General features: G+C 46.1%; 1 protein-coding gene across 4 annotated transcripts in view; it reads right to left on the bottom strand.

The window, feature by feature from the left end:
• The window catches only part of DPY19L1 (dpy-19 like C-mannosyltransferase 1), a 60,349-nt gene extending 36,067 nt beyond the window's left edge, over positions 1 to 24,282 (bottom strand). The window contains exons 1-6 of one of the 4 annotated variants that reach the window (XM_036327348.1): positions 23,838 to 24,282; positions 8,668 to 8,692; positions 7,994 to 8,081; positions 5,748 to 5,885; positions 2,772 to 2,892; positions 2,084 to 2,177 (exon numbers count right to left, since the gene is read on the bottom strand). In XM_036327348.1, coding sequence (XP_036183241.1) covers positions 2,084 to 2,177; positions 2,772 to 2,892; positions 5,748 to 5,885; positions 7,994 to 8,081; positions 8,668 to 8,692; positions 23,838 to 24,129 — 758 coding nt within the window. In that variant the 5' untranslated portion in view covers positions 24,130 to 24,282. Of the gene's footprint in view, positions 1 to 2,083; positions 2,178 to 2,771; positions 2,893 to 5,747; positions 5,886 to 7,993; positions 8,082 to 8,667; positions 8,693 to 16,441; positions 16,704 to 23,837 lie in introns of those variants that run through there. The other 3 variants (XM_036327347.1, XM_036327344.1, XM_036327345.1) reach the window with 3 other exon arrangements.
• Positions 24,283 to 24,865: the final 583 nt, after the last annotated feature.

Here is a 24,865-nt window from a genome sequence, read left to right as displayed (position 1 = left end):
TGCATTTCTTCAGTAAACACCTAGCTCTAAGGAAAGAGTGGAATCTACAGAGGGAAAGCTTCAGGTGAGTCCATTGAAAAAATATTTCCGCAACTAGTGAATGCCAATGAAGTTTATGTGACAGATATATATTCTTATTGTGCCTTTGATATATAGCAACCCTGAGCTCAGTTTATTTATTCACTTCATTCAATTAAAAAATGTGTTCTTAGGGCAGGCATTTTTCTAGTGTCTTGCAAACGTCCCCTTATTCTATTCTCACATAGAAGACAGTGTCTCCTAACTCACTAGGTCTCCTTCCTACCCAAACCCTTCTGAAGCCTTCTATATATAACTTCCACTTCAGTTAAGCTGATAAAACACTTCACCCCTACAGTACAGCCCTGAAAGACCTTTGTTGCTATAGATATAGATATATATATATTATAATGTAAAGGCAAACCAAAGAACTGGCAGCAATCTTGCTTCCCACGTCATTTACTCAAATTACATAAAAACTCAATGTTAACAGGTTCCACCCAACTCAGAGCTTCCATACAGCGCGTCTGCCCTCCAGCCTTAATCACAACAGCCTAGGACAATGGACAGCTAAGGACGCTCTGCAGTGGGTACTGTACCTTCAGCCTTTGAAGCAACGGTTATAACAGGCACTTAAGGAAATTATACTGAATGATGACTTTAATAAATGCACAGAAATCCTTCTTGCAATGAAAAAAGAGCATGGCTATAGATTAGCGACTCAGCAATAATGTCATTTCCATATTTTAACTTCTCTTACTTAAAATCTAATCTCCCAAATGTAATAAAGCCGTCCGTAAGACAGATGGGCAGCGCTCAGCAAGAGGACCAGACGCCCAGCCTCCCTCCTGCTCCCAGGACACACGGCACGCTGGCCGTGTTCCCTGCGAGTCAGCCTGCTCTCCTGGTCAACTTAACTCTGGGTTAAGTTGTCTCGTTTCAAAAACAAAATTTTTCACACATTTAAATCATGTATTTTCATTTCAGGCTCCCCCAATTAAATCATTAAAAAGACGTTCTTAGACTTAAGTCAGAAATCTTAGCATCAAAGTATCTTCAATCTATATGCAAATATATTCTCAACTGATCTACCTGCAACCGCATTTGATAAATATTTTTGAGTAGCTGCTGTACCCTCAATCACCGAGCTAAGAGCTCAACAGAGGCACTACCATGAAAGCCACACTCGCAAAGTAAAGCAGACAATGGGAGGATAGCGGATTCAAACCCATGGACTCAAACTGAAAAGCACACGTATACTATGCTCATACTTCTGTCATACGAAGAATCAGGAAGCAGGAAAAAAGAATGCTCTAAGGATACTCTCATGGTAAAATAGTTCAACAAGTAAACAGCGTGGAGACTTGTCAAAAAAGAGAGCGATAAATAGAAAAACCCTTAGAAAATGCTCAATCTTTCAGTTTTAGGAATGCTGCTCAATTTTTTTAAAAATATATTTTAATGATTTTTTTTACAGAGAAGAAGGGAGAGGGATAGAGAGTTAGAAACATCGATCAGCTGCCTCCTGCACACTCCCTACTGGGTATGTGCCCGCAACCAAGGTACATGTCCTTGACCGGAATCGAACCTGGGACCCTTGAGTCCACAGGCCGATGCTCTATCCACTGAGCCAAACCGGTTAGGGCAGGAATGCTGCTCAATTACTAGTAAATCAGGTCGGATGGTAAATACCTGCACAGAATATATTACTAGTTTAACATTAGAAAAGGAAGAGCCACTGACATCACCTGGTAATGAGTGGTCCTTCCCATTTCCTTTTATGTAAATAACACATATTGCTTATGCTCAAATGCTTACGAATACCTAAAATGTATCACATAAGCCCACCATGTTGTATTTAAACCTCTAATGATTTTCAGTTTGGCTGGCCATGACAATGGTGAAATCATCCAAATGGGAAGTAATTTTATATCTACAAGCAGAGATATCAGAAATGGCATTGTTATAAAACTGAACCACATTGTAATGCTACTCTCACTGTTTAGATTATTCTAGTAAACATTATTAAAACACAAACTAAAATATTCTCAATGAACAGTCTTACCTTAAGTATGTGCCATAAATGAAGAATAATGCCATCATCAGTCCATTTAAAAGAAAAATGACAGCAACATAAAAGCAAGCAGGATCTCCCAATCCTTTAAATGAACAAAACATATGCTCTAGAAATTACCTCATGCATCTGGCAGTTTATAGTAAACATGCTCATTTTGAAAATGGTGCCTTGGTTTCCACCCATACACACACCACCACTGCGGCCCTCAGATGGAAGGCGAACAGCCGTGGAGACACTCCTCGTGCGGGAGTACGGGGTCTACCCCCGGCTTTCGGGCCTGCCTGGGCTTGTGACTACTTCAACAGAGAACGCAGAAGCCTCACCATGTGACTGCTGAGGCGAGGTCCCAAGTGGCCACCTGAGGTGCACGCTATCCAAAAGCCAAGCTGCCTGGCAAGGGAACATGCCGGCATCCCAGCTGAGCCCAGCCTCGCAGTCACCACGGCCCAGGAGCCAGAAGGAAAGTGTAGCACCCCCAGGTGACACCAGTCTTCCCAGCCACTGGGGACCAGCCGAGGCCTCTCATCAGGGAAACGGACTAGCCCTGCAGCCCCACCCACATCCTGACTCCTCGCGTCCCTAAGCAGAATAAAATGGTGGTTGTTCAGATCGTACGTTTGGGTAAGTCTATCGGGCTGCAACAACCTACTGGACAAGGTCGCAGAGAGAAACTTACCTTCACAGCTCTCGATGGGACTGAGTCCTTCCCCTCTGGTGACCGTCCAGCAGATCTTGGTCTGAATGCCAATGAAGTCCATTATTTTGGTATAAATTCGGTACCAGCTGGCTAAGATGACCTAATTTTTAAAAAATAGAGACATTATGAGGAAAGATATTAGCCTCTAAAGTTTCATTACTGGAATAGTTTTAAGATACTTGATCATTGTCCAATTTTCCCTTCCGGTACCATCTACTGGGCATCTCTGAAGTCTACTAAGGTGAGCCTGACACTCCCCAACACAGACTCCTCGCTGGTCAGTCCTCAACACTCACCCACCAGCAAGAATAAAATATAACCAGAAACATGCAAGATTTATATGGTCAAGAGCTATAAAACTACTGAGGAACATAGAAGAGTTGAACAATCAGAGAGATGTCTTCCTGAATAGATCTAATTTTTTGAGATGTGAATCCCTCAAATTAATTCATACACATAAAACAATACTAAACAAATTTCAAGTATCTGTCAGGAACTTTTATCTAGAAGAATTACAAAAAGGAGAGAACTGAAGAGGCTGTCCTAACACACATAAAAGTATTACTTACAATTAAAATAGTGTGATCCTGGCACAAGAATAGCCAACAGATCAAAGCACCCCATGTGGGTGGCGGACTGCCACCCAGACCTCCAGGCCTGAGGCCCTCCCACCCCAGCAGCTGGGAGGATGGTAGCTGGCAGCTCTCAGCTGAGTCCCTCTCCGGGAACTACCCTCTGCTAATGCGTAAATTTACTAAAGGTCACACTCACTGCCCAAGGACAACTACATCCTTTGACTGACTAGTCCCAGAGCCCTTGCCTCCAGGTAGGACAACTGTGCAAAGCCCTCCCAGCTCCAGGGCTCCCATGGGATTGGCTGCTATCTTTATAGTGACTGCATCACAGCCCAACTTCTCCTCCCGCCTAACCCTGCTTCCTTCTTCCACCTCCTGGCACTGACCCTAAGGGCATCCCTTCCACACACGTCCTGCAGGAAATCTCAAAGTCTGCCTCAGGACCTCAACCGAAGGCCATATTAAATACAAAATCCAAAACAGAAGCAAGTGCCCTAGCTGGTTTGACTCAGTGGATAGAGCATCAGCCTGCAGGCTGAAGGGTCCCGGGTTCGATTCTGGTCAAGGGCACATGCCTGGGTGTGCAGAAGGCAGCCGACCAATGATTCTCTCTCATCGTTGATGTTATTCTCTCTCTTTCCCTCTCCCTTCCTCTCTAAAATCAATAAAGATATATGTAAAAAATAAAAACAAAAACAGAAGCATAAATGCACAATAATGTTGTGTATAATAATGAATGTAGGGAGAAGATGGTGCACACATCAAAGAGGTAGGTCACACAGATGACCACTGTGAAAAATATTAGACTCTACCCCATACTACACTAACACAAACTCCAGATAAACTAAAAATGTAAATCTTAACAACATAATTATCACAATTAAAAAGATTTTTTAATATAAGAATAAAAGAAAATAATAATTAAAACAATTCACAGATATAACACATACACATCATGCACAAAGCTAAAAGGCTAACAAAAAGCTGGGGAAAAATGTTGTATCCATGTAACATAGTATTCACATTCTCCACATAATAAATGAGCTCTTATAAAATTTCAATGGCAATTTAGACAAAGGGCATGAAAATGCACTTTTTAAAGTGAAAATGCATTTTTTCCTGTAAATTCATACACACACAGAGAGAGAGCAAAGGATTACGCACAGTAGCAAGGACTCATTAGACAAGCTTCTCACAAACACTGCCAGGGGGATTTCAGCTGCTGTAACCTAGCTGGCCAGCACTTTGGCGACATGTACAACCATTCAAATATGTATTCTGTTCAACTCAACAGCTCCACATCAACAGGTTACAGTGTAAAAAATATAAGGATATTTTTTACAAGTGCAAAGACTGAGTTCAAAATGCTTACTGCAGTGTTAGGGTATTTTAAACAGTTGAAAACAAGCAGACTTTTCATAAAAGATGAACTAAATAAACAATGGTACATTGCGCACACAGCCATTAAAAAGGATGCTATGGAAAAGAAGATGACATGGGAAATTGTTATAAATAGTCTTAAAAGACAAAAGGCATTTATTTTAAAAACACGTGCCATGTGATCCCATCTTTCTTGGGATCCTTTCTGCAGAAGCAATGTGTCTGTGGTTATAGAAAGTCCTCAGGAAGCAGGAGAGCACGGAGCCGGGGGGCGGTTGACTGGCCTGTCTGCCCATCCATCAGCAGGGCTAACTCACTGACCTGCAAGTTCAACTCCTCTCACTCACTGGGAGACGAGCGGGAGCCCCGCCCGGTACTGGTACTGAGCCAGGGCTCGGGACCCTGCAGAGACCGAGGCCTCCGGCCCTGGCATCAGGCCCGTGCTGTTGGCAGCCGGTGTGCTAAAAAGGGACCCAGGGGAAGTGGGCACAACTGGAGCACCACCCATCAGGTCAGAGGCGAGCACTGAGGAAGGCACGGCTCCGCTGGGCCCTGGAGGAGCGCAGGGATGTGTCGCCTGAAAACAGGGATAGTAAAGGAGAGGCCAAAACCAGTTACTGATGTCACTGCCTTCCTCCCTGCCTGGAGGGTGGGCCACGGAAGAATATACCTCCCATTACAGGAAGCATCCCAGAGAAGGAAGAAGCACGGTGGCCAGTGACATGTGACATGAACGGTGCTGCCCTGTCACACTCCCCTCAAGCACACCACCCACACAATCTGCACATTTCCTCCGCCACCGTCAGAACAGTCCCCACTGATCTGTTAACGCCCTTCAACCTAATAATGCTCTTCACACTCCTTTCCAAGAAGAGATACATTCTCTTTTAAAATAGAATAAAATTTATTTTGAATCATATCTGTGATTTAGAATTAGCATTTAATACAAATAACACTCTTTTTTTAAGTAAGACAATCACAATTAAAAAAACTAACTTACCTCAGGGTAAAGATTGAACCTTTTTAATGTATTAATAACAAGGGGATATTCAGTCAGCTTATCATTCATAATCATCCACACTCCGTTCAAAAACGAGGGTGCTTCCACAATAGTCTTGAAGTAGGAATAATACAATCCCTGAAATAAGCACATATTATAGTTATAACAAAAAGCACGTAATTACTGTTCCTCTTATTAGCTTTAAAAAGCCTAGAGTACACTGTGTTTCAAAAACAAAGCAATCAAGTAAGCAATAGCTACAATCAACTTCACAGGTTTCTAACCACTGATAAATTCTTAGGTTGCAAAAACCTACAGATTTTAGTATAACTTTGTCTTAACTAAAACAAATGGGTTCAAAAGAGCTTCAAAAGTAGTTTCTACAATAAAAAAAAAATAATAATATAGCTCAGCATACCTCATTTAAGAAAACCCATATAATGTAAGTGTTGGAGGGGGCTATCTTATGAATAGGGTGAGTGGTTTGCTATGGAACTTAAAATTTACTATGAGCCACAAATTCTTACCTGGCCAAAAATGTTTCTCCTAACAGCTTATTTGAATTCTTGTTCTGTAAGTTTGATTTTGGAATCATGTAAATATCTTACTAATCATAAAATTACAAATTTAAATACCTACATGTCAAAAAAATTTTAAAGAAAGAAATTAACTATCAAGTTGGGAGATGATTTCCAATAACTTTAAGATATAGCAATTTTACTGTGCATCCCTACTAGGTATCCTTAAGTCATATTGAAATGCAAGAAAGTCCTAACTTGTTTTCAGCTATCATATTTTAATCACATTTTTAACAATACCTTTGGCACTATTATTCGTCAAAAGTAAGTAATTTCAAACCAAGATTCTCAGGCTAACAGAAAAGATACAAATTTAATATAAAATAAGCAAAAACCATGAAATACTAAATTTGAATTTAAAAATATGAAGATAAATTCACAATTTATTTTCTCTTAAAAAGACTGTTTCCTAATTCTAATTTATTTAAAAGGCCAATCGAACATAAAATAGCAGCAATGAGCATATCTAGCACCAAAACTGTGGTCTCTAAATACCATTTGCCACTGAAAGGAATCAGGGCTCCTTGAAAAACTGGACAATTCCAGGTCAGGATATAAAATGTCTATAGGACCAGAAAGTAAGGAAGCTACAGGACACTGGTGAGGTCCTGTCAAGGGGACAGAGAGCCAACTGCAAGGCTCTCAGCACCTACAGACGGGTAAGTTTATACAACGTTCAACCCATCAGATCATAATGAGAAGATGCAAGAGAACCTACTAATTTTTCCGAAAAGTGGTATCTAGAAGGAATCAAGAAGGACCCCGCCTTACCTGTATGAGGGACACCCCAGAGAAACCAAATAAGTATTATGGGAAAGTCCTTTATAGAAGAGTTACAGTCAATAATGCAGAAAAGGTAATAGGATAGTCATCATTTGGAAATCCTAATGAAATAACTGATCTAGGGTGAGGGCCACCTATGACAATACCTAAAGCCATTGATCAATCTCAACATCACAGAAAGTGAGACAACCAGTTACGCATGCCTCTTCACATGGTACAGCCAGTGCAGAGCCCCACTTCTGAAGTATCCCTGCCCCTCCCCCGAAAAATCAAACCTTCAGCTATCGAGACTCTTATCTATCAATTTCCAGGACATTTGGGACAGTGGAACATATTAAATACATGAATTACTGAGGGTAATTCTATAGGACAAATGGCCAGGCTTCTTCAAAACATAAATAGCAAGGAAAACAAAAATGAAAGAGGAACTTATAGATTGAAAGGCTTAAGAGAGAAATAAGAGATACATCAACTAAATGCAATGTTTGGATCCTGATTCAAACATACCAACACACTAACTGTAAAAAAAAAGTCAATCGAGATATTTACACAGGGATTGACACTCGATGTTATTAAAAATTGCTGTTCACTGTTTTCAAGCGTGATAAAGGGACTGTCATCAACAAAAAAGTCCTTCCCAAAAGATACATATGAGTGTTTACAGATGAAATGATGTAAGGCTGACGTTTGCTTTGAGGAGAGGGGTGTGTGTGAGGTGTGGATGAAACGAGAAATGGCTGTGTCCTGGGTGTTAACCTGGGGGATGAGGAGATGGAAGGTGTCCACTCTTTCTACTCTGGAACATCGTTGAAAATCTCCATAAGAAAAAGCTTAACATTTTGAGATTTCTAAAATACTACAATTAAACACCACATGAAAACTAACCATTTCAGTGCGAAAAGCCATCTCCCTTTCCAATGTTGAGAGGTGAGAAAAATGACGATCATTTTCAAAGAGGTGTGTGATGTGGCTCCTGCAAAAACAAGAGCAACAGAGCAACTATGCTGAAACTTACTAATAATTATCTAATAATCTGCAGATAATTTCATAACAACATGCAAATACAATGGGACCCATATTTGTTTTTCTGCTCAGTATGTCTTACGTCGGTACTAAAATTTCTCTCTATAAGAAAACACATTCAAGTTAGATTTTAAAGTTAAAATGAACCAGAAAACACTTTAAGCCAAGTACAATAAAATTTGTAGACTATAAATGTCATTGAATAACCATTTCAGAAATGTCTGATTAATGAAATTCATATTTCTCTCTATCCAGAAGATTAAAAAAATTAATCTTCGCAACATGAACACTATACTAATGTTAAGCGAAATAGAGTCTCAAATATAACCTCTTCAATAATGAATCTCTTTATTAAAAAATTCTATTATTCTGACCTGATTTATCAATTAAACTACTTTTTCAGACTCCTGTGCTGCATGTGATTATATATATTCACCCTGATCATACTGAAATGATCCCCTTATAGCGAAGGAAGATAGCGAAGGTAAGTTATAACGATCTGCAGAAAGAGGGCCACAGGAGAAAAACAATCTTACCAGTGCAGCACGGCGGCAACGGCAGCTGGAAGGGAAAAAATATTAGATTATTATGGTAACATAAAGAAATGTTTTCAACTTAACGGAAACCATTACAAAGATATGCACGGGTAGGGATGCGTAAGTGTTGGAATTGGAGGGGCTGGGAGAAGAATATTGTCTCTTCAAAAGAAGCCCCAGGACTCTGCTTAAAATACCAGTTGGTTGAATTGCAAAGGAATTAGGCAAATTAAGCATATGTCTACAATTTTCACTCGCTCTTCCGACAAAATATATGAAGGCCTATTATTTGCCTAAAACTGTACAAGGTGGCCTCTGAGGGAAACATCCACAAACAGCACCGTGAGGGCAGCAGCCAATGGCGAGGGCTGGCCTGGGAGGAAGAAAGATGCTGACTTCAGGGAGGGGCTGGGGCGGACACAAACAGGGAGCTGTAACTTTCACATGTTGCTGTAATACCTGAGTTCTTATGACACGTTACTATTTTTAAACAAACTTAAAATGAAATAAAGAAAGGAGAGATGGAGAGGGAAAGGGGGTAAAGAAAAGGAAAGAGCGAGAACACAGGCTAATAATAAAATCAGTATATGAGAATTGTTAACAAACAGACCAAAGTGGAGCTGAGCCCGCAGCAGCGAACCATGACTTAATGCCAAATGTAGCTGCAGCTTCGGCTTGTGAGGAACGCAGCCTGTAACCAGTCAACCTGGAGTCACTCCTGCAGGAAGGCCCTTCCCCGTCCCCTCAGGAGGGCAACCCTGGCTGAACAATGCACTCTTGGCTAATACCGCCACCACCCCACGTCCCATCCCACACCCCCCACATCCCACCCCACCCCCCTACACCCCACCCCACACCCCCACACCCCACCCCACACCCCCCACATCCCACCCCACACCCCCCACATCCCACCCCACACCCCCCACATCCCATCCCACACCCCCCACATCCCACCCCACCCCCCCACACCCCACCCCACACCCCCACCCCCCACCCCTGCCTTAAAAAACCTTTCCTTTCCACAGCCCAGCCGAGCTCCTTTCTACTTGCTGGATGGGAGGCTGCCCAATTCATGAATCATTCAATAAAGGCGATTAGATCTTTAAAATTTACCCATCTGAACTGTTATTTAACAGAATCGATAGTTTGCTTTCTGTCCAAGTACAAAGAACCTATTAAGATGAATCTAGAAAGTACCATTCAGTTCTTTTATATCTCAAGGTTCACCTTACTGCAGGCTTCTGATTAAATAATTACTAAGGAACCGGACAATGAAAATAGCTCAGGTCTTTGCCTTATTCTTTTTTTTTTTTTTTTTTTTTTTTTAAATATATTTTATTGATTTTTTACAGAGAGGAAGGGAGAGAGATAGAGAGTTAGAAACATCGATGAGAGAGAAACATCGATCAGCTGCCTCCTGCACATCTCCCACTGGGGATGTGCCCGCAACCCAGGTACATGCCCTTAACCGGAATCGAACCTGGGACCTTTCAGTCCGCAGGCCGACGCTCTATCCACTGAGCCAAACCGGTTTCGGCTCTTTGCCTTATTCTTAAAGAAGTGTTTATATCTTTAAAATAATACACTTTGCCTAAGAGATAGGCGAAGGGTTACTCTCTAGATCAATGAACCTGCAAATACTGAACGAGGCTTATCACTTGACATTTGTTTGTATATGATACTTTGACCTTTGGAAATTTTGATTTTTTTTCTTGTGGACAAACACCATCCGCTTCCTTTTCATTCAAGACTTCACCCCATCATAATACAATGTGGGCTTTGCGTTCTCAATGATCTAACCACAATGTTCTGAATAAATCACTCTTCTCTCACAGAATGTAAAGCCACCTTTATCGTACTGAAGACCTGTCATACTTTGATAATCCCTTTGAGAATATAATTGGGATTCCATTTATAAATTAATTTGGGAAGAACCCACACGTTTACAGTATAATTCCATATGTTCACATCCATACACATGATATATACCCTCCATTATTCATCTTGCTTTTCAAGTGCCCTTGACAAAAATCCTATCAGTGGAGTTAATACATCTTTAATACAGTCAATTCATATTTCTTATTAAGTCTTCCTGCGAATTTAACGTTTTTTTCTGCTAATATCCACAGAATCATGTTTTCATTATATATACTAGATATTGTTAATGTATTTATTTTTCAAGTGTATTTATTTTGTAATACATGTATTTGTGGAGTTTTTACTAAACAATTAATTTGTAGAGATTTTTTGGTTTGTCATCTTCAATTCTCCATTTTAAACAATATTATTTGAAAATAATAACATTGCTCCTATTTTATATTTTGAGTGTTAGTTTCTTCTTCCCATTTGACAATAAACTTGTAGAATACCAAGCGACTCTCTAAAAGAGTGCATCTGTGTTTTGCTGACTAACAGCATTGATTTCACGCTATACCTTTAAGCTGGCCTTGACCTCCACAACTCCCGGGTGATGAACAGGATTTCTCAAGGCCATCATCCCTCTACTTTCTCAGGAGAAGGGTGGACGGTACAAAGTGGCCTGTGGTACCTTCTGTAACACCTTCCATTCAATTCCTACAGCACCGGAGTCAACAATTCCTAGAGTTCTTGGCATCTGGATGGCACTCTTTCACAGTCTCCGGGTCCATTAATAATGTGCTCAACATTGTGAATGCCTTTGTTCATTTTCAGGTAGTAGTAAGCATAATAAAGTAGCTAATATTTGAATTCTTATTACAGGCCAGAAACTTTTAGTGCTTTACTTGAACTACCTCAATAAATCCTCACAGCTATCCTATGTGGTAGGTACAAACGTTGCCCCAGTTTACAGATGAAAAATTGAGGCCCAGAAAACTTGAGTAACTTGCCCAAGGAAACAAAGCAAGTAAACAGAGAAAGGGAAGTTGCAGGCAGGGACTGTGACCTCATAGCCTTGCCCTGAGGGGACTAGGGTGTGGGAGAGACAAAGGCCAAGGCCTCTTTACTCTCAAGTATCTTATTCTCCCTATCTTTTTTTTAGTATTAAAGATAAAAGGGAAAAAGCTGCAGTTCATCTGTAGATATAGGCAGTATGTTTTATAGAAGCTATCTATATATATATAAAAGGCTAATATGCTAAGTGTCCAACAGTCCCACCAGTTGTTATGATGTACACTGACCACCAGGGGGGAGATGCTCGACACAGGAGCTGCCATAACGTGCACTGGTCATTTATAGAGAAACAGGCCTGGCACTCACAAAGCAACACTCAGCTTCCCCCAAGTGGGACACAGGCCCCACCACCACCCCAGAGAGACAGCCCACCAAATCGCAGAATCACAGCCGATGTTGCCGAGACCCCATGGCGCAAAATGAGGCTCACAGCTCAGCCCAGCCCCTAAATGGTGGCTGTGGGCACCAGGTTAATGATGTCACGAAGCAATGCCCAGCTTCCTCTCCCTAGCGACTAGCCTCTTTGGGGTTTCTTCAGCCCAGGAACACAACTTACTTTATAGCCAGGTGGAAACATTTTACACTTTAACCAAATGTCTGTGAAACATTTTCCCATGCCTCATCTCATTTGATCCTCACAAAAATCCAGAAGTAGATAGATAGGAGACTCAGTGGAATCCTATTTTATTTTCATTAGCTGGAAAATGGAGATTTAGAAAGCTTAGAAACTTGACCCAACTGAAAAGAAGAAATGGTGGACCTTGAAAATGACTTCAGGTTTTCTCACTGCACAGAATATAGTCAAACACTGCTGCAGTTAAATATTTTACCCTTTGTTCTCCCTGCCTGATCTACAATAATAATCTGCTTTGTGTTGATATTTACTGTTGTGTTGCTGACAATTACCTGAAAGAGAAGTTGGGGTGCTTCACTGGGCTGGAAAAAGTTTAGCTAAATCAGAAAGCAGGTCTAATTAAGCATATATATAAAAGGCTAAGTTGATTTGCACATGCGCAATACATATAAAGCTTTCCTGGTGCCAATCGCACACGTGCATTTCAATCTGTCATTGTCAATCGTGAATTTGGCTGACACTTCTATTATAAAGAAAGGGCAAATAGCAATATTAAAATATTTCTTCTAATTAATTTCCTTTCAATGTGCATGAATTTGTGCACTGGGCCACTGGTTTTTAAATAAAAATGTAGAGCTATGCTTTCACTTATTAAAAATTGAAATAAATTATATGTATGTCATTTCAAAATGGAAGCACAAGTAGATACGGCCTTGTGAGCATGTAATTTAAGCGTCAACACATAAAGTGATAAAGCTTCTGAAGGCCCCCAAAGAACCTTTCTTACCTTCTTGCCTACAAAAGAGATTAAAATTGATTTTCTCTAAATTTATTCTAGTGATTATCAAAGCAGTTTATACTCTTTTTGGAAGTGTCACAAAATTGATAATCCATTTTTTCCATTTGAATACATAGGCTATATCTTGTCATTCCAAGGTGCTGAGGTAAGTATAGCAAGTTGTCTTTGTTTTCTCTTTAAAATCAGAACATAAACCTATTCGGTAACAAGAAGGTGTTCAAGGAAAGGTTTGCTTTGTGGTCTAATTCCACACTGCGATCCCAGGGCTGAGAAACCTGAAAGGCTCTTCAGTTTTGCTGGAAGCACATAAATCACCAACACTCTGAAACGAAACTGGACCCCCTCTCCTCTTTCTGGGTAAAGAAATGTTGTGCCAGATTATATGTCACATTCTATCCATTTTCAGTCTTATGGGACTGGAGCAGCCTCTTCTCTTATCCGGGTCTTGTTTAAACGAAACAGAATATCACTGACCTTTATTAGAGCGCTCAGCTGAGCACACAGCCAGACGCAAATGTTTGCTGAGCGAATGCGCACAACTTGCTATCACTAGGGGGGGAATGGAATCACCTAAATCACGCCCACATCATGACCCAAAGTTAATAAACTCTGACTGATGGACACACATACACACATGTGCGAGTAATAGTTGTTTCTGTTTTTTTGTTTTGTTTTTCTTTCAAAAGTAGTCACCATTGAGTTAGTGCAAATAAGCCCCCTGCTTCCTGTGCTTGGCAGCCCGGAGCTGGGGTACCAGGAATGGAGCTGGGGTACCAGGAGCAGGGACCAGGCCTGTGCTCCATCAGACGGGGCTCCTGTAGTCCTAAAGCAGCTCTTGCTCCCCCTGATGCCCCTCCTTCCAGCCGCCGCCGCCCCCAAGGCGGTCCAGACCTTTGTTCTTGCCTTCTGATGGCTCCACACAGACAAGTCCAGTGCCTGCCCCGCCCCACTGCCTGGCCGCAACATTAGCAGCAGTAAGGAGGGCAGGAACCCAGAAAGAAATGGGGCGGGGTTCTTCCCTGCGTTCTGACCATCCTCAAGGGCTCTACCCACCAAGCTCCCTAGCTCTCACCTCTCCTGGATCCTCTCCAGGCACCCCACCCCAACCAGGTGACCAGGAAGTAGAGCCCTGCAATCTAAATTTTAAAAAATATATTTTACTGATTTGAAAGAAGAGAGGGAGATAGAAACGTCAATGATGAGAGAGAATCGCTGATCAGCTGCCTCCTGCATAGGCACAACCCACACTGGGGATCGAGCCTGCAGCCTGGGCATGTACCCTGACCAGGAATTGAACTGTGACCTCCTGGTTCACAGGTCAATGCTCAACCACTGAGCCATGCTGGCCGGGCACGATCTGCATTTTTAAGATTCCTCAGCCGAGTCCTCTGCAGCTGAAGTCCTTTCTCTCCTCCTCCTCCTCAAGGAGTGAGAGCAAACTTGGAGCCACGGTGGGCTGCGTCTGCGGGGCTCTGTGCTCACCTGCAGCCAGCGACATGCCTTCCTGACCCACACATTCCCCACCTGGGACAGTCATTCTCCCCGACACGTGACTCGTAGCTAGCATGTGCTTTAAGCGACACAGCACCTTCCCCGGCTATCCTGATTCTCACAGCAACCTGGAGAGGAAGGACAACTGGCACGAGGGGGTTTCTCCGAGGCACACAGCTGGCAGGGGCAAGCACTAGGGGACCCAGGACTTCTGACTCCAAGCCGGACAGAGCTGCCTCCTTTCCCATCTGTGGGCATAGGATGACCTCACCTAGTGACAATGTTATATGGAGAAATGCATTCTAAGTCCAAAAGACTTGTGAATTTTAAAAATACAACTTATTCCTAAATTGAGGTTAATCCATGCTTAAAATACTCTAAAGAATTTTAGCCTCCCTAACCCTCAAATGACAAAATGACAAAAAGAGGTTAAGGACATCCCTTCAATCTATTAGACAAGGTTTTCAAGTCAGCCTTGACAATTCCACACACAAACCCTTCCTGCTATGACTAACAACTTCTGATTGTTCTCAAGCATCCATGGGGGGCGGGGGGGGTGTCTGAGTGGAGGTGGATAAAGTGTGTGTGTGGGGGGGGGGATGGGGGACATCTGTAATGTCAACAATAAATAAAATAAATGTTTATTTCCAGAAGCTGAGTCACCAGTAAAGAGCATCTCTGTCCCAGGTCAACTCATGGAGAACACACTCAAGTTCCACATGTACAGACCTAGCAACTCATCCCTTGTTAGAAAAGCCCCAGGACTTCCATAGCTCACACCGGAGCCCACATGACTGGTCGATTTCCACTTAATCCCTACCCGCAGCCTTCACGCTGGGGCACTGGGCAACAACCCCCTAAAATACCAAGTGCTTTCAGGACGCTATGCCTTTGCTCCCGCCTGAAAACGCCTCCTCCGTCCTCCAACGCTAAATGGCATTTGGGGGAGCCTGCCCTCCGCCCCAGCTGTACCTTCCACAGCCCTGGTAGCTAGTCACCCCCAGCAGCTTCCTCTGCTGGAAGCAACGCCTTGAGGCTGAGCTCCTGGTGAATTCATCTTACTATCTCCATCTCCTGGCATGGTGCCTGGCACCTCACTGGCTTAGAATGTTAAGTGATGTCACCATGTAAGAGAAATGATAGCATGTGCTCAATTCCATAAGAACCTGAACACCTAAAGACAGTATCTAAGCTTTCTAAACTGCCCAGAGCATGCCCATTACAGAAAGAACAGTGTATTATAAAACCATAGACTGTACTGAAATAAATATTTCTAGTCTACCAGTATAGTGTCTAGAACGAAACAAAGCCCAGTTTCTGTGCAGTAAACTATCAAGTGGAGACATTCTTTAGGGCCCGGGCAGGGAACGAGGGAGCAGTCACGCACACCACACGCTCAGCGCCCCCCTTCTCTCCAGCACCGAGATTTGTGTGGGTTTTAAAGTCAGCAAATATCTAAATGACTACTAGTTGCACGGCACATTTTCCCAGGAACCGAGAAGACCATTAAAGAAATACCAGCCAATACCTGTGCCCTGAGAGATCCAATCTCCGAGATAAGGTTTGGGCACATAAATAACGAGAGAACACAATAGGCACTCAGGGAAATGGCGCAGCCCGTGAGCTGTGCGGAATCTGAGCAGGCAGGTCAGTAATGACCTTGTCAGGGCAGGTTTACAAAGTGGGACTGGGGGTAGCTCTCATGATATGATTACAACGTAGGTGGGATTTATGGCGAGTAGGCAGAAAAGAAGACAGCTATAAAAAAGCTGTCCAACATGACAAAAGAATTCCCATCACTAATAGTGATGGGACAGAATATAAATGGCAATGACAATAATGAGAGGATATTTATTGAGCCCCACTCACTATATGCAGGGGTGGGCAAACGCAGGTTTACAGTTGGGCATACGCGAAAGTTTCTTCTTATGGTATTGTGTATTACTGTATTATTCATTTGTTTACGACCGTGAGCCTACCTTTGCGCACTCTGCACACAACGTGTCCAGCTCTCAGACGGCCATGAGCACCAGGAGGGGGTTCGGCAGAGCTCCCCAACCGGAGGGGCCCGGAGCGCCCCGGCTGGGAGTGCCCGAGTCCGGTCACCAAAGGAGTACTGATGTGCAGGAGCAAAGTCCTTAGAAGGAACTGACAAATCAGGACGAAGGTTTCAATGGGAGCACAGGAAGCGTGTGTCACCACACCTAAGAGAATATAGCTAGGCATGTAAACAAAGACAGGCATAAAGTAAGTTTTCACATTTTTTAAATATTTATGTGAGCAGCAGCCAGCAAAGCAGTGCTCTTCCTAAAAGAGTTGTCAGGTTTGGAACATGTGAGGTCATCTTCCCATTCACGTATTGATGACGGTCCTCAGACTGCCGACCTGACACCTACAACCTGACAGAGGTGCTGAGCCCTGGACTTCAACCCCAGCCTCACCAGCGAGCTCACTAACGATGCCGCCGCTCCTGGCCGACATCAGTTCCTGCCCTGGGAGACTGCCGGAGGTAACCTTTATGAAATCTCCATGGAGATCAAAGATGAGAAAAGGATGAGAAAGAAGGTCTTAAAAAATGTTAGACACAGCGGAAAACAGGAGCACTGTGCCAGTTACGTAATACTTCACGATCAGTATTAAAATGCAGGGACGCATCCGAGGTTTCCGATTCCGCACTGGAAGGCGGCCTTACGAAAAGCTGTGCGAGTGCCAGGAAGTCAACAGGAGAAAACAGCGCAGGGCAGTGACATGAAGGCAAACCTGAGTTGCTATAAGAATATGAATAAAGCCTCGCTCTTCTCAATTATAACAATCTTCTCAAATTAGAAACATTGTCATGATGGCAAGTTTTCAAAAGTAATTAGTCAAGTGACTTATACCTGTGCTTCAGACACAGTGGGTGCGACTGATGATGAAGCCGCCTGCATCCTTGCTCGGTGCAGTGAGTCCCCCTGGAACCCCTGTGCTCGATTCTGGTGACTACGCTACCATGTTAACATTTGCTGCTATAAATTAAAATGACAAAATGCCACCTGAACACGGATGATGTGTAGTGACAGTGCTGAAAAACACACCTGACCATCGGTAACTTTGGCAAGAAAATTGAACAAGAGAACACATGACAAACACGAAGACATGTGAACTATTAATTTATATGCATTAAAAAAAACACACAGTGAAAATGCTGAGAAAATAAAGTATATTAAAGCAAAAAAAAAAAAACAAACAAACACAAAGAACAGTTCCAATAGTTGTAGATCTATGTGCTCTGAAAATTATTTCTTCCACTTTTTACATTTATTCCTATTCAATGATTCTTGAGTTATGAAAGGTCATCCATGCAGAATTGATCTTTACTATGAAACAAGACCGCCTTTTCTGGAATTAAACATCCACATAATGGTCTTGACCTAGAAATAGATGGAATTTTCACTAACTTTGATGACTGGTAATCATTAGAATGGTAACGAAAGAAAACCAGCAACACACAGGCTGTGGTCCCTATGATAACGCGTCTCATTTACTAAACTTCTTTTTTTTTTCAATCCTCACCCAAGGATATTTTTCTATTGGTTTTTAGAGAGAGTGGAAGAGAGAGGTTAACACAGAGAGAAATATCGAGGGAGCCTACAACCGAGGTATGCGCCCTTGACCACCTTGACCGGAATCAAACCCGCGATCCTTCAGCCCGCAGGCTGATGCTCTATCCACTGGGCCAAACTGGCTAGAGCACATTTACATAACCTTTAAGAGAAATTAATACAGTCAAACAGCTCAGTGTATAGAACTTACAAAAACAGCTACTCTTTAAATTTTAGCAACATCCAAATATGCATATGTATACAATAAAATTGTATCTGCTTTTACTACTGATGCCATAGTACGACCACAAATCATTCACAAATCGGTAATATATCATCATATTTACACTAAACTCATCACATACGTTATTTATTTGAGTACTCATGAATGTCAGGTTCAGAATCCTTCTAATTGTATCTCTTAATGTTTAAGGGAGTATGAACATTCTTTAGAGTTAACCAGAAGTCTAGAAAGAAAAAAACAATGGCTTTAAACATTGAAAAAAACTCTTTAAATCCTGAATTCCCACCCTTCTACTGGGAAATATATAGGTCCGACATCTCCTTATTAAGACACACTCAGCACCGCGCTCAGCCACGCCTCCGCCTTCGCAGGCAAGCCCCCAGGACAGCGGTGGCTCCTGAGCCTCAGTCCCTCAGCTCTTCTGGGCCCCATGCCGCCCGATATGCTCTTCCCACATCTTACTCCGCTTCCCTATGTGCAGTCCTCTTTCCCTGAAGAAGGGAGAAACAAGAAAAGTAACGCTATGGAGCCCCAAGCGTTGGGCTACCTCTGTTCCCTCACTACACTCGCCTGCAAAGGGTGAAACACAGCCTCGTGGTGAGAGCATGAAGCCTGGAGGCACATCACCTGGGTTCAAATCACTGCCCTCCCACATCCTAGGGGTGATCTTGGGCGCCTTAACATCTGTGGGCCTCAATCCCCCACCTGGTAGATCAGTCACAGTGTCGGGGTGAGGGTTGAGGGAGCAGTGCAGTGAGCTCTCTCAGACCCTCAGAACGATGCCTGGCACACAGTAGCCCGTGTCAGCAAAGGTGCTGTGATAGCTCCACGGGCTGAATACCACCCACTGCCAGTGACCCCATGGCTGTCTCCCCTCAGACCTCTTCTCTGATGCCCCATCGCCTGCTTGACATTTCCACTCGGATCGCACAAACACCTCCAGGGTAACGCGCCCAAGAGAAGACAGAATGCTGGATCTTTTCTTTCCAACCCGGCCCTCGCCAGACCCCACCCTCCCCTACCCCCCTCGGCTTCCAGCGCGCTAGGAATAAAAACCCAGGTTCCTGAAGGAGATCTGGTTTGTGCCCATCTCATGTTGGAGCCCACCACCCTCTCCTCTCCCACATGCTAAGCTGCCCACAGTGGCGCATGCTGCCCGCTGCACCCCATGCTCTCTTCCTCTGCCCGCCTTGCACCTTCTCCTCCACTGGTGATAGGATAGAGGCGAAGAGGACACACAGAAGGCGATGAAACAGCAGTCTCATCACCGGCTATCTTTCCCACACTCAGGTTACTTTTTTAAAATATGTATTTTTATTGATATCAGAGAGGAAGGATGAGGGAGAAAGAGAGAAACATCAATGATGACAGAGAATCAGTGATCCGCTGCCTCCTGCACACCCCTCCCTGGGGATCGAGCCCGCAACCCGGGCCTGTGCCCTGACAGGGAATCGATGCTCAACCACTGAGCCACGCTGGCCGGGTAGGTTACGTTTTTGATGATGTTTGTTTAGTAAATGGCATCTTACATTTTGGTCTTTCACCGCAGACAAGCTTTGTTTCACATTTAACGTGCACACTCGTCACTTCCGCAAAGGAAAGCACCCTTCCCTGTTTCCTGGAGCACAGAGCCCTCTCGGTGGGCCTCTGTCTTCCCGCTGTGATAAGGGGCGTGGGGACAAGAACTTCATCACTCTTCTTTGAACCCTAATTCAGATAAGCCACATCAGATGATAAATGGCAACTCAGAGCCCGCGTCAGGAAAACAACTGAGATTGGGAGAAACTTCCAGAACCTGGACTGTGTCCGCATTGAGAAGCGGGAGGAGGTTCACTCAGTTCCAGTGGATTCCTGCTAGGAAGTCAGCTCAGGAGGCCAGGCAGCCTGCTTCTGAGAGAAATGGGACATCAGACTTTAAAGCCACCAATGCTCCCCCGCTCCACCCCAGCCCCAGGTTCTGACTGCACTGGCCAAGGCCCTGGACTTTAAAGTTCCCGGGGACAGCTCAGGCTGAGGACCCCTAGTCCCGTCCAGAGCTCCGTCTTCACATGGACAAACTGAGACTCAGAGAAGCTGGACGCTGCGCCCAGGCACCTACCTAGTTTGAAACAGGTAGAGGCAGAACGCAGCTCTCAAGGCAGTGCCTGCAAACTACGGGCCAGCACAGTAAGACAGGAACAGCCTAATGGCCTGTCAGCAGCCTTTTCAAAAGGGCAGGTAGGAAATCAGAGTGCACTCCACACGTGGGGTACGTGTTCTTACATGACACTGAATATACCACGTGTGCATCGTCTCCATGTGCCTCTCCAAAGGCGAGTTCTCCTCTCCTCTGCCTCGTTCCCAGCCCCCGGAGGCTGATTGCACACCCCTCACTGGGCCCGTGTCAGGGTTTCCAGGGGGTCAGCAGTGAGAGGCACCAGCAGAGCGCAGGGCTGCAGAGCAGAGCGTCCGGAGCCACTCTTCCCCGGGGGTCCTGCTCCCGGCACAGCCCTCCTGGGGTGCAGCTGCTGACAGCGCCCCTTCCCTTCAGGCCCAGAGGGGCAGCACCTTCCCACTGGGCACAGTGCCTGGGGCTTCAGGACCCTTTGTGGACTCCTCACGCCTGCTCAGGCTTCTGAAAACAGTCCTGTATTAGATGTTCCTGCCAGGGCATACAGAAGGAGACAGAGAAGCATATAGCATTGGGTTGCAGTTTCAGGATGTGAGCGGATTTTAATGTAAACCCTATTGCTTACTGTGGGTTGTGGTCAGAGAAGTCTGAGAAACATTGCCATGGTTTTCCTGACTGCAGCACGGCCTCCCTGGCTGATACAGGAAGCTACTGGGTTGAGACGCTTAAAGAACATTTCAAGAACCTTCTTTTCAACTGTTAGTGTTAAATAAATCCTAAGTCATGGCCCCAAATGCGGAAGATGTGTTTATTACAATGAATTTTTAAACAATGTTTAACACTGCCCTACTGTGGAAAGGGTCCCCGTGGTAGCTAGCACTTAGCACTTATGAAGGAGATGAGAGAAACTGACTTAGGGACCCCCAAGTCACTTTCTAACTCTTAAAAATTCGTAGTCTTATCAAGGAAACTCAAGTTTTAAAATTTCTTCCTAAACATAAATGAAGCCATTTTTGTCATAGCAAAGTCCCACGCTAAAGACTGTACAGGGTCAGCCCAACTCTCACTCATTCTGCAGGGGATAGAAGAGAGGAAATGAGGCGGTTTTCAAAATGTCTATACGCTGCTCGTCTGTGCAAGATCGAGAGTAAAGGGCCAGAGAAAGAAACGAACATCCAGGTCCTATCATTCTCCAGAACCATCTCTCAAGGTGTCCTGTGGCCTTTGCAGATGGCTAGCAAGGACAGTACTCTCTAGACCAGTGATTGCGAACCTATGACACGCGTGTCAGAGGTGACACGCGAGCTCATTTTTTTGGTTGACTTTTCTTCGTTAATGGCATTTAAATATATAAAATAAATATCAAAAATATAAATCTTTGTTTTATTATGGTTGCAAATATCAAAAAATTTCTATATGTGACACGGCACCAGAGTGCAGTTAGGGTTCTTCAAAATGCTGACACGCTGAGCTCAAAAGGTTCGCCATCACTGCTCTAGACCTTAGTCTAGTCACCTAAGTCCATACATCTGGAGGTCAGTGGCCAACAGAAACCCAGGAACATGAGACAGTTCCTTCACTGGGCCTCCTTCCAATCGCCAAAGGGGTGAGTCAGATAGAACGGCCCACTGCTATATTCACACAACACTGTATTTAGGTATGGGCGTCGCTAAATCCAAACACAGCTACCCAATATAACAAGATTCCAAGAAAATGCAATGACAGGAAAACAGGCACCAGAGAAAATGGCAATGGGTATTCTTTCTGACTTGTTACTGCACCTCCTTGAAGAAGCACCGCCATCCCTACCTCAGTATAAAGTTGTGAATGTTTACACTGGCCATTCACGAAAAATGCAACTTCATTCTGCCACCAGAAGGCAGGCAGCACCCGCCTGCCTTCATAACAGCGACGAAAACTTGTGAAATGCTTTAGACACAAAGTGCCTTTCCATAGACAGGGTGTCCCCCAAAATGTATACACGCACTTGGAATCATTTTAAAGGCGGCGTTTATTAAAATGTATTTCATTTTCAAAATTGAGCTAGCAGCTGCTTAAGTGTGTATACTGTACGTTCTGGGGGACACCCTTCAGTTCTGCTCCTTAGGACATCCCCGTGAAGTAGGGAGGGGATGGAGAAGAGAGAAGGAAAGGTTCACAAAGGAGATGACTTGAAACTCAAACCAAACTTCACCACTGGGCATGGAACCTGGAGTCCTCTCATCCGCTGTACCATGCTGCCTCCCCCAGGTGAACTCACCTGGCTGCACACCCCAAGCTTTCTCCAGCCCGCTACTGAAAAGACCGGGAATGAACAGTACGGAGAGTCTGGGTTTCCTAGGCTTGACTCCACAATAGGAAACAACGTACCCCAATAACTAACAATCTTTCTGAGCTCATCACTAACACGCACACACACGCACAGTGATGAGTCTGGGTTTTTATGATTTGAGTGGCTTCTAGTGGCTGCTGTGCTCTCAGGGGAAGGTGATTTGCTGGGTTCCATTTCCCGGCCTATATTGAGCTCCAAATCCTTTTGCTTCCCTAAGGGAATTGGAAAGGTTAATAAGAGAGAAATCTCCAGTAGTTAAACAATTCAGTAGCCAGCGCCCATTAGTGGCATTTGTAGGAGCAGCGGCGTTGGAGAACGTTACCGGCTGACTTAGAAAAATGAGGCCTGTTACCTAAACTGCCCTAACTTGCCCTCTCGGAATGCACATCACGAAACAAAGGCCAGCTGACCTCGGCCCACACCAGGGAAGGTTTCCACTTTGTGTTGTTCGGCACCTTGCACATCATCCTTTTTGGTGCCTGGCCGCGGGAGGGGAGGGGAGGGGAGGGGAGGAGAGGCCTCCACACCAACCTTCCCAGGTCCCAGGTCGCAGGAAGGAAATGAGGCTCGGCACCCAAAACGCCCTGGAAAGTGACTTGCGGAGGGAATCGCCAATAAAGTGCCCCCCGCGGTGTTGGCGGCCAAGGAGGAAAAGGCAGGCTCACATGTAATAAGTTTAGCAACTTTCTAGGACAGGGAACGTGCTCTAGCTTTGGGCTCGATGGCTCGCTTCTGACCCAAAGCCGAGCACCCGCCGGGCAGTGGCCCAGATAAGGACGCGGCCGCGGCGCGCGCCAATCAGCAGCGCCCGGTCCCCGGAGCGCAGACCGGCCAGTGCGCGGCGGGGACCCGCAGCTGTTGATCTCGGGGCCATGTTTTTAAAAGCAGAGACCGCGAGCGGGTGGGGAGGGAGCCCGGCGGCCGGAGCCGGGGGGAGGGCGGCGGCGGCGGAGACGCGGCTGTCCCGGGAAAAGTCGGAGTGGAGCGGGCTGCCAACTGGCGGGCCCGGGGCGGGGCGGGGCGGCGGGGAGCGGGAGAGGAGCGGCGGAGGACGGGACCCCGCGGCTCGAAGTTCCGCGTCCGGCGGCGCCGCGTGGGGGCTGCTCACCTAGCAGGAGCGTGGTCCAGGTCCGGCCGCGCCCCGCGCGCCGCAGGCCCAGCGCCCCGCGCAGCCCGGCCGCCAGGCGCCCCCCGAGGCCAACCCCGGAGGGCGGCGCGGCGGGCTCGGCACGGGGCCCCTTCCTGCCCGCGGCGCCCTTGCGCCCGGGGGACGGGGACGCGCGCTCGGGCCCGGGCTCCCCGGCGTCCGGCGTCCCCCTCCGCGGCGACTGCGAGGCGCGGGGCGGCTGGGGCGACTTGGGGGCCGCCTCCCGGTGCTTGTTCCGCGCCTGCAGGACCATCTTGGCATAGTCGCGCCCTCTGGCTGCGCGCGCCCGGACGGCGGCCGGGGCGCCGCTCACTCCCGGCGGAGGGCGGGCCGGGAGGCGGGGAGAGCTGCGAGGCCGGGCGGCGGCTGCCTGCCTAGCGCTGCGGCCGGGAGGAGGCGCCGGACTCGCGCGCCCGCCGCCGTTGCCTCTGCTCCGGTTGTCACGGCGACCGCGGAACGCCGGGGGCGGGGGCGGGGACACCCAGCGAGAGGCCCCGCCCCCTCGGCCCCGCCCCGCTGGGCGCGCGCTCCCGACCGGCCAGCGCGCACGCGCAGACTTCGGCGCGGGCGGGAGCCAACCCCGTGGCCGCCCGGCGACCCCGGTCCAGCTCGGGACCCGCGCGGAAGTCGGTCGGGGCGAGGGCACGCACCGCCTTCCGGGCGCGGCCGCCGTCCCTCTGGGAGTGGCGGGAAGGCAGGGCCCTCCCCGGGCACGGGCCGCGGCTCCCAGTCTTGGCCCGATCTAGGCTGCGCGTGGAGCCCTGCGGAGCCCGCGTGGCCCAGGAGGCGCGGCGTGGGCTGGCTGGACCCGAGAGGCGGCTCTCGGAATGGCCACGCGGGGGCGCTGTGCGGGGACTCTGCAGCCCCCGTGGCCCGGCCGCTGAGAAGTGAGTGGGTAAAAGTCGAGCCCCCTCCCACGTTCACGCCACTGCGTGGGGCCTCGCAACTTAGCAGGACACGGAGTGCAGCCCGCTGGTGCGCTCATGCGA

Source organism: Myotis myotis, unplaced genomic scaffold (genome assembly GCF_014108235.1).
Source record: "Myotis myotis isolate mMyoMyo1 unplaced genomic scaffold, mMyoMyo1.p scaffold_m19_p_11, whole genome shotgun sequence".
Classification (NCBI taxonomy): domain Eukaryota; kingdom Metazoa; phylum Chordata; class Mammalia; order Chiroptera; family Vespertilionidae; genus Myotis; species Myotis myotis.
This window is presented reverse-complemented; position numbering and strand designations above follow the sequence as displayed.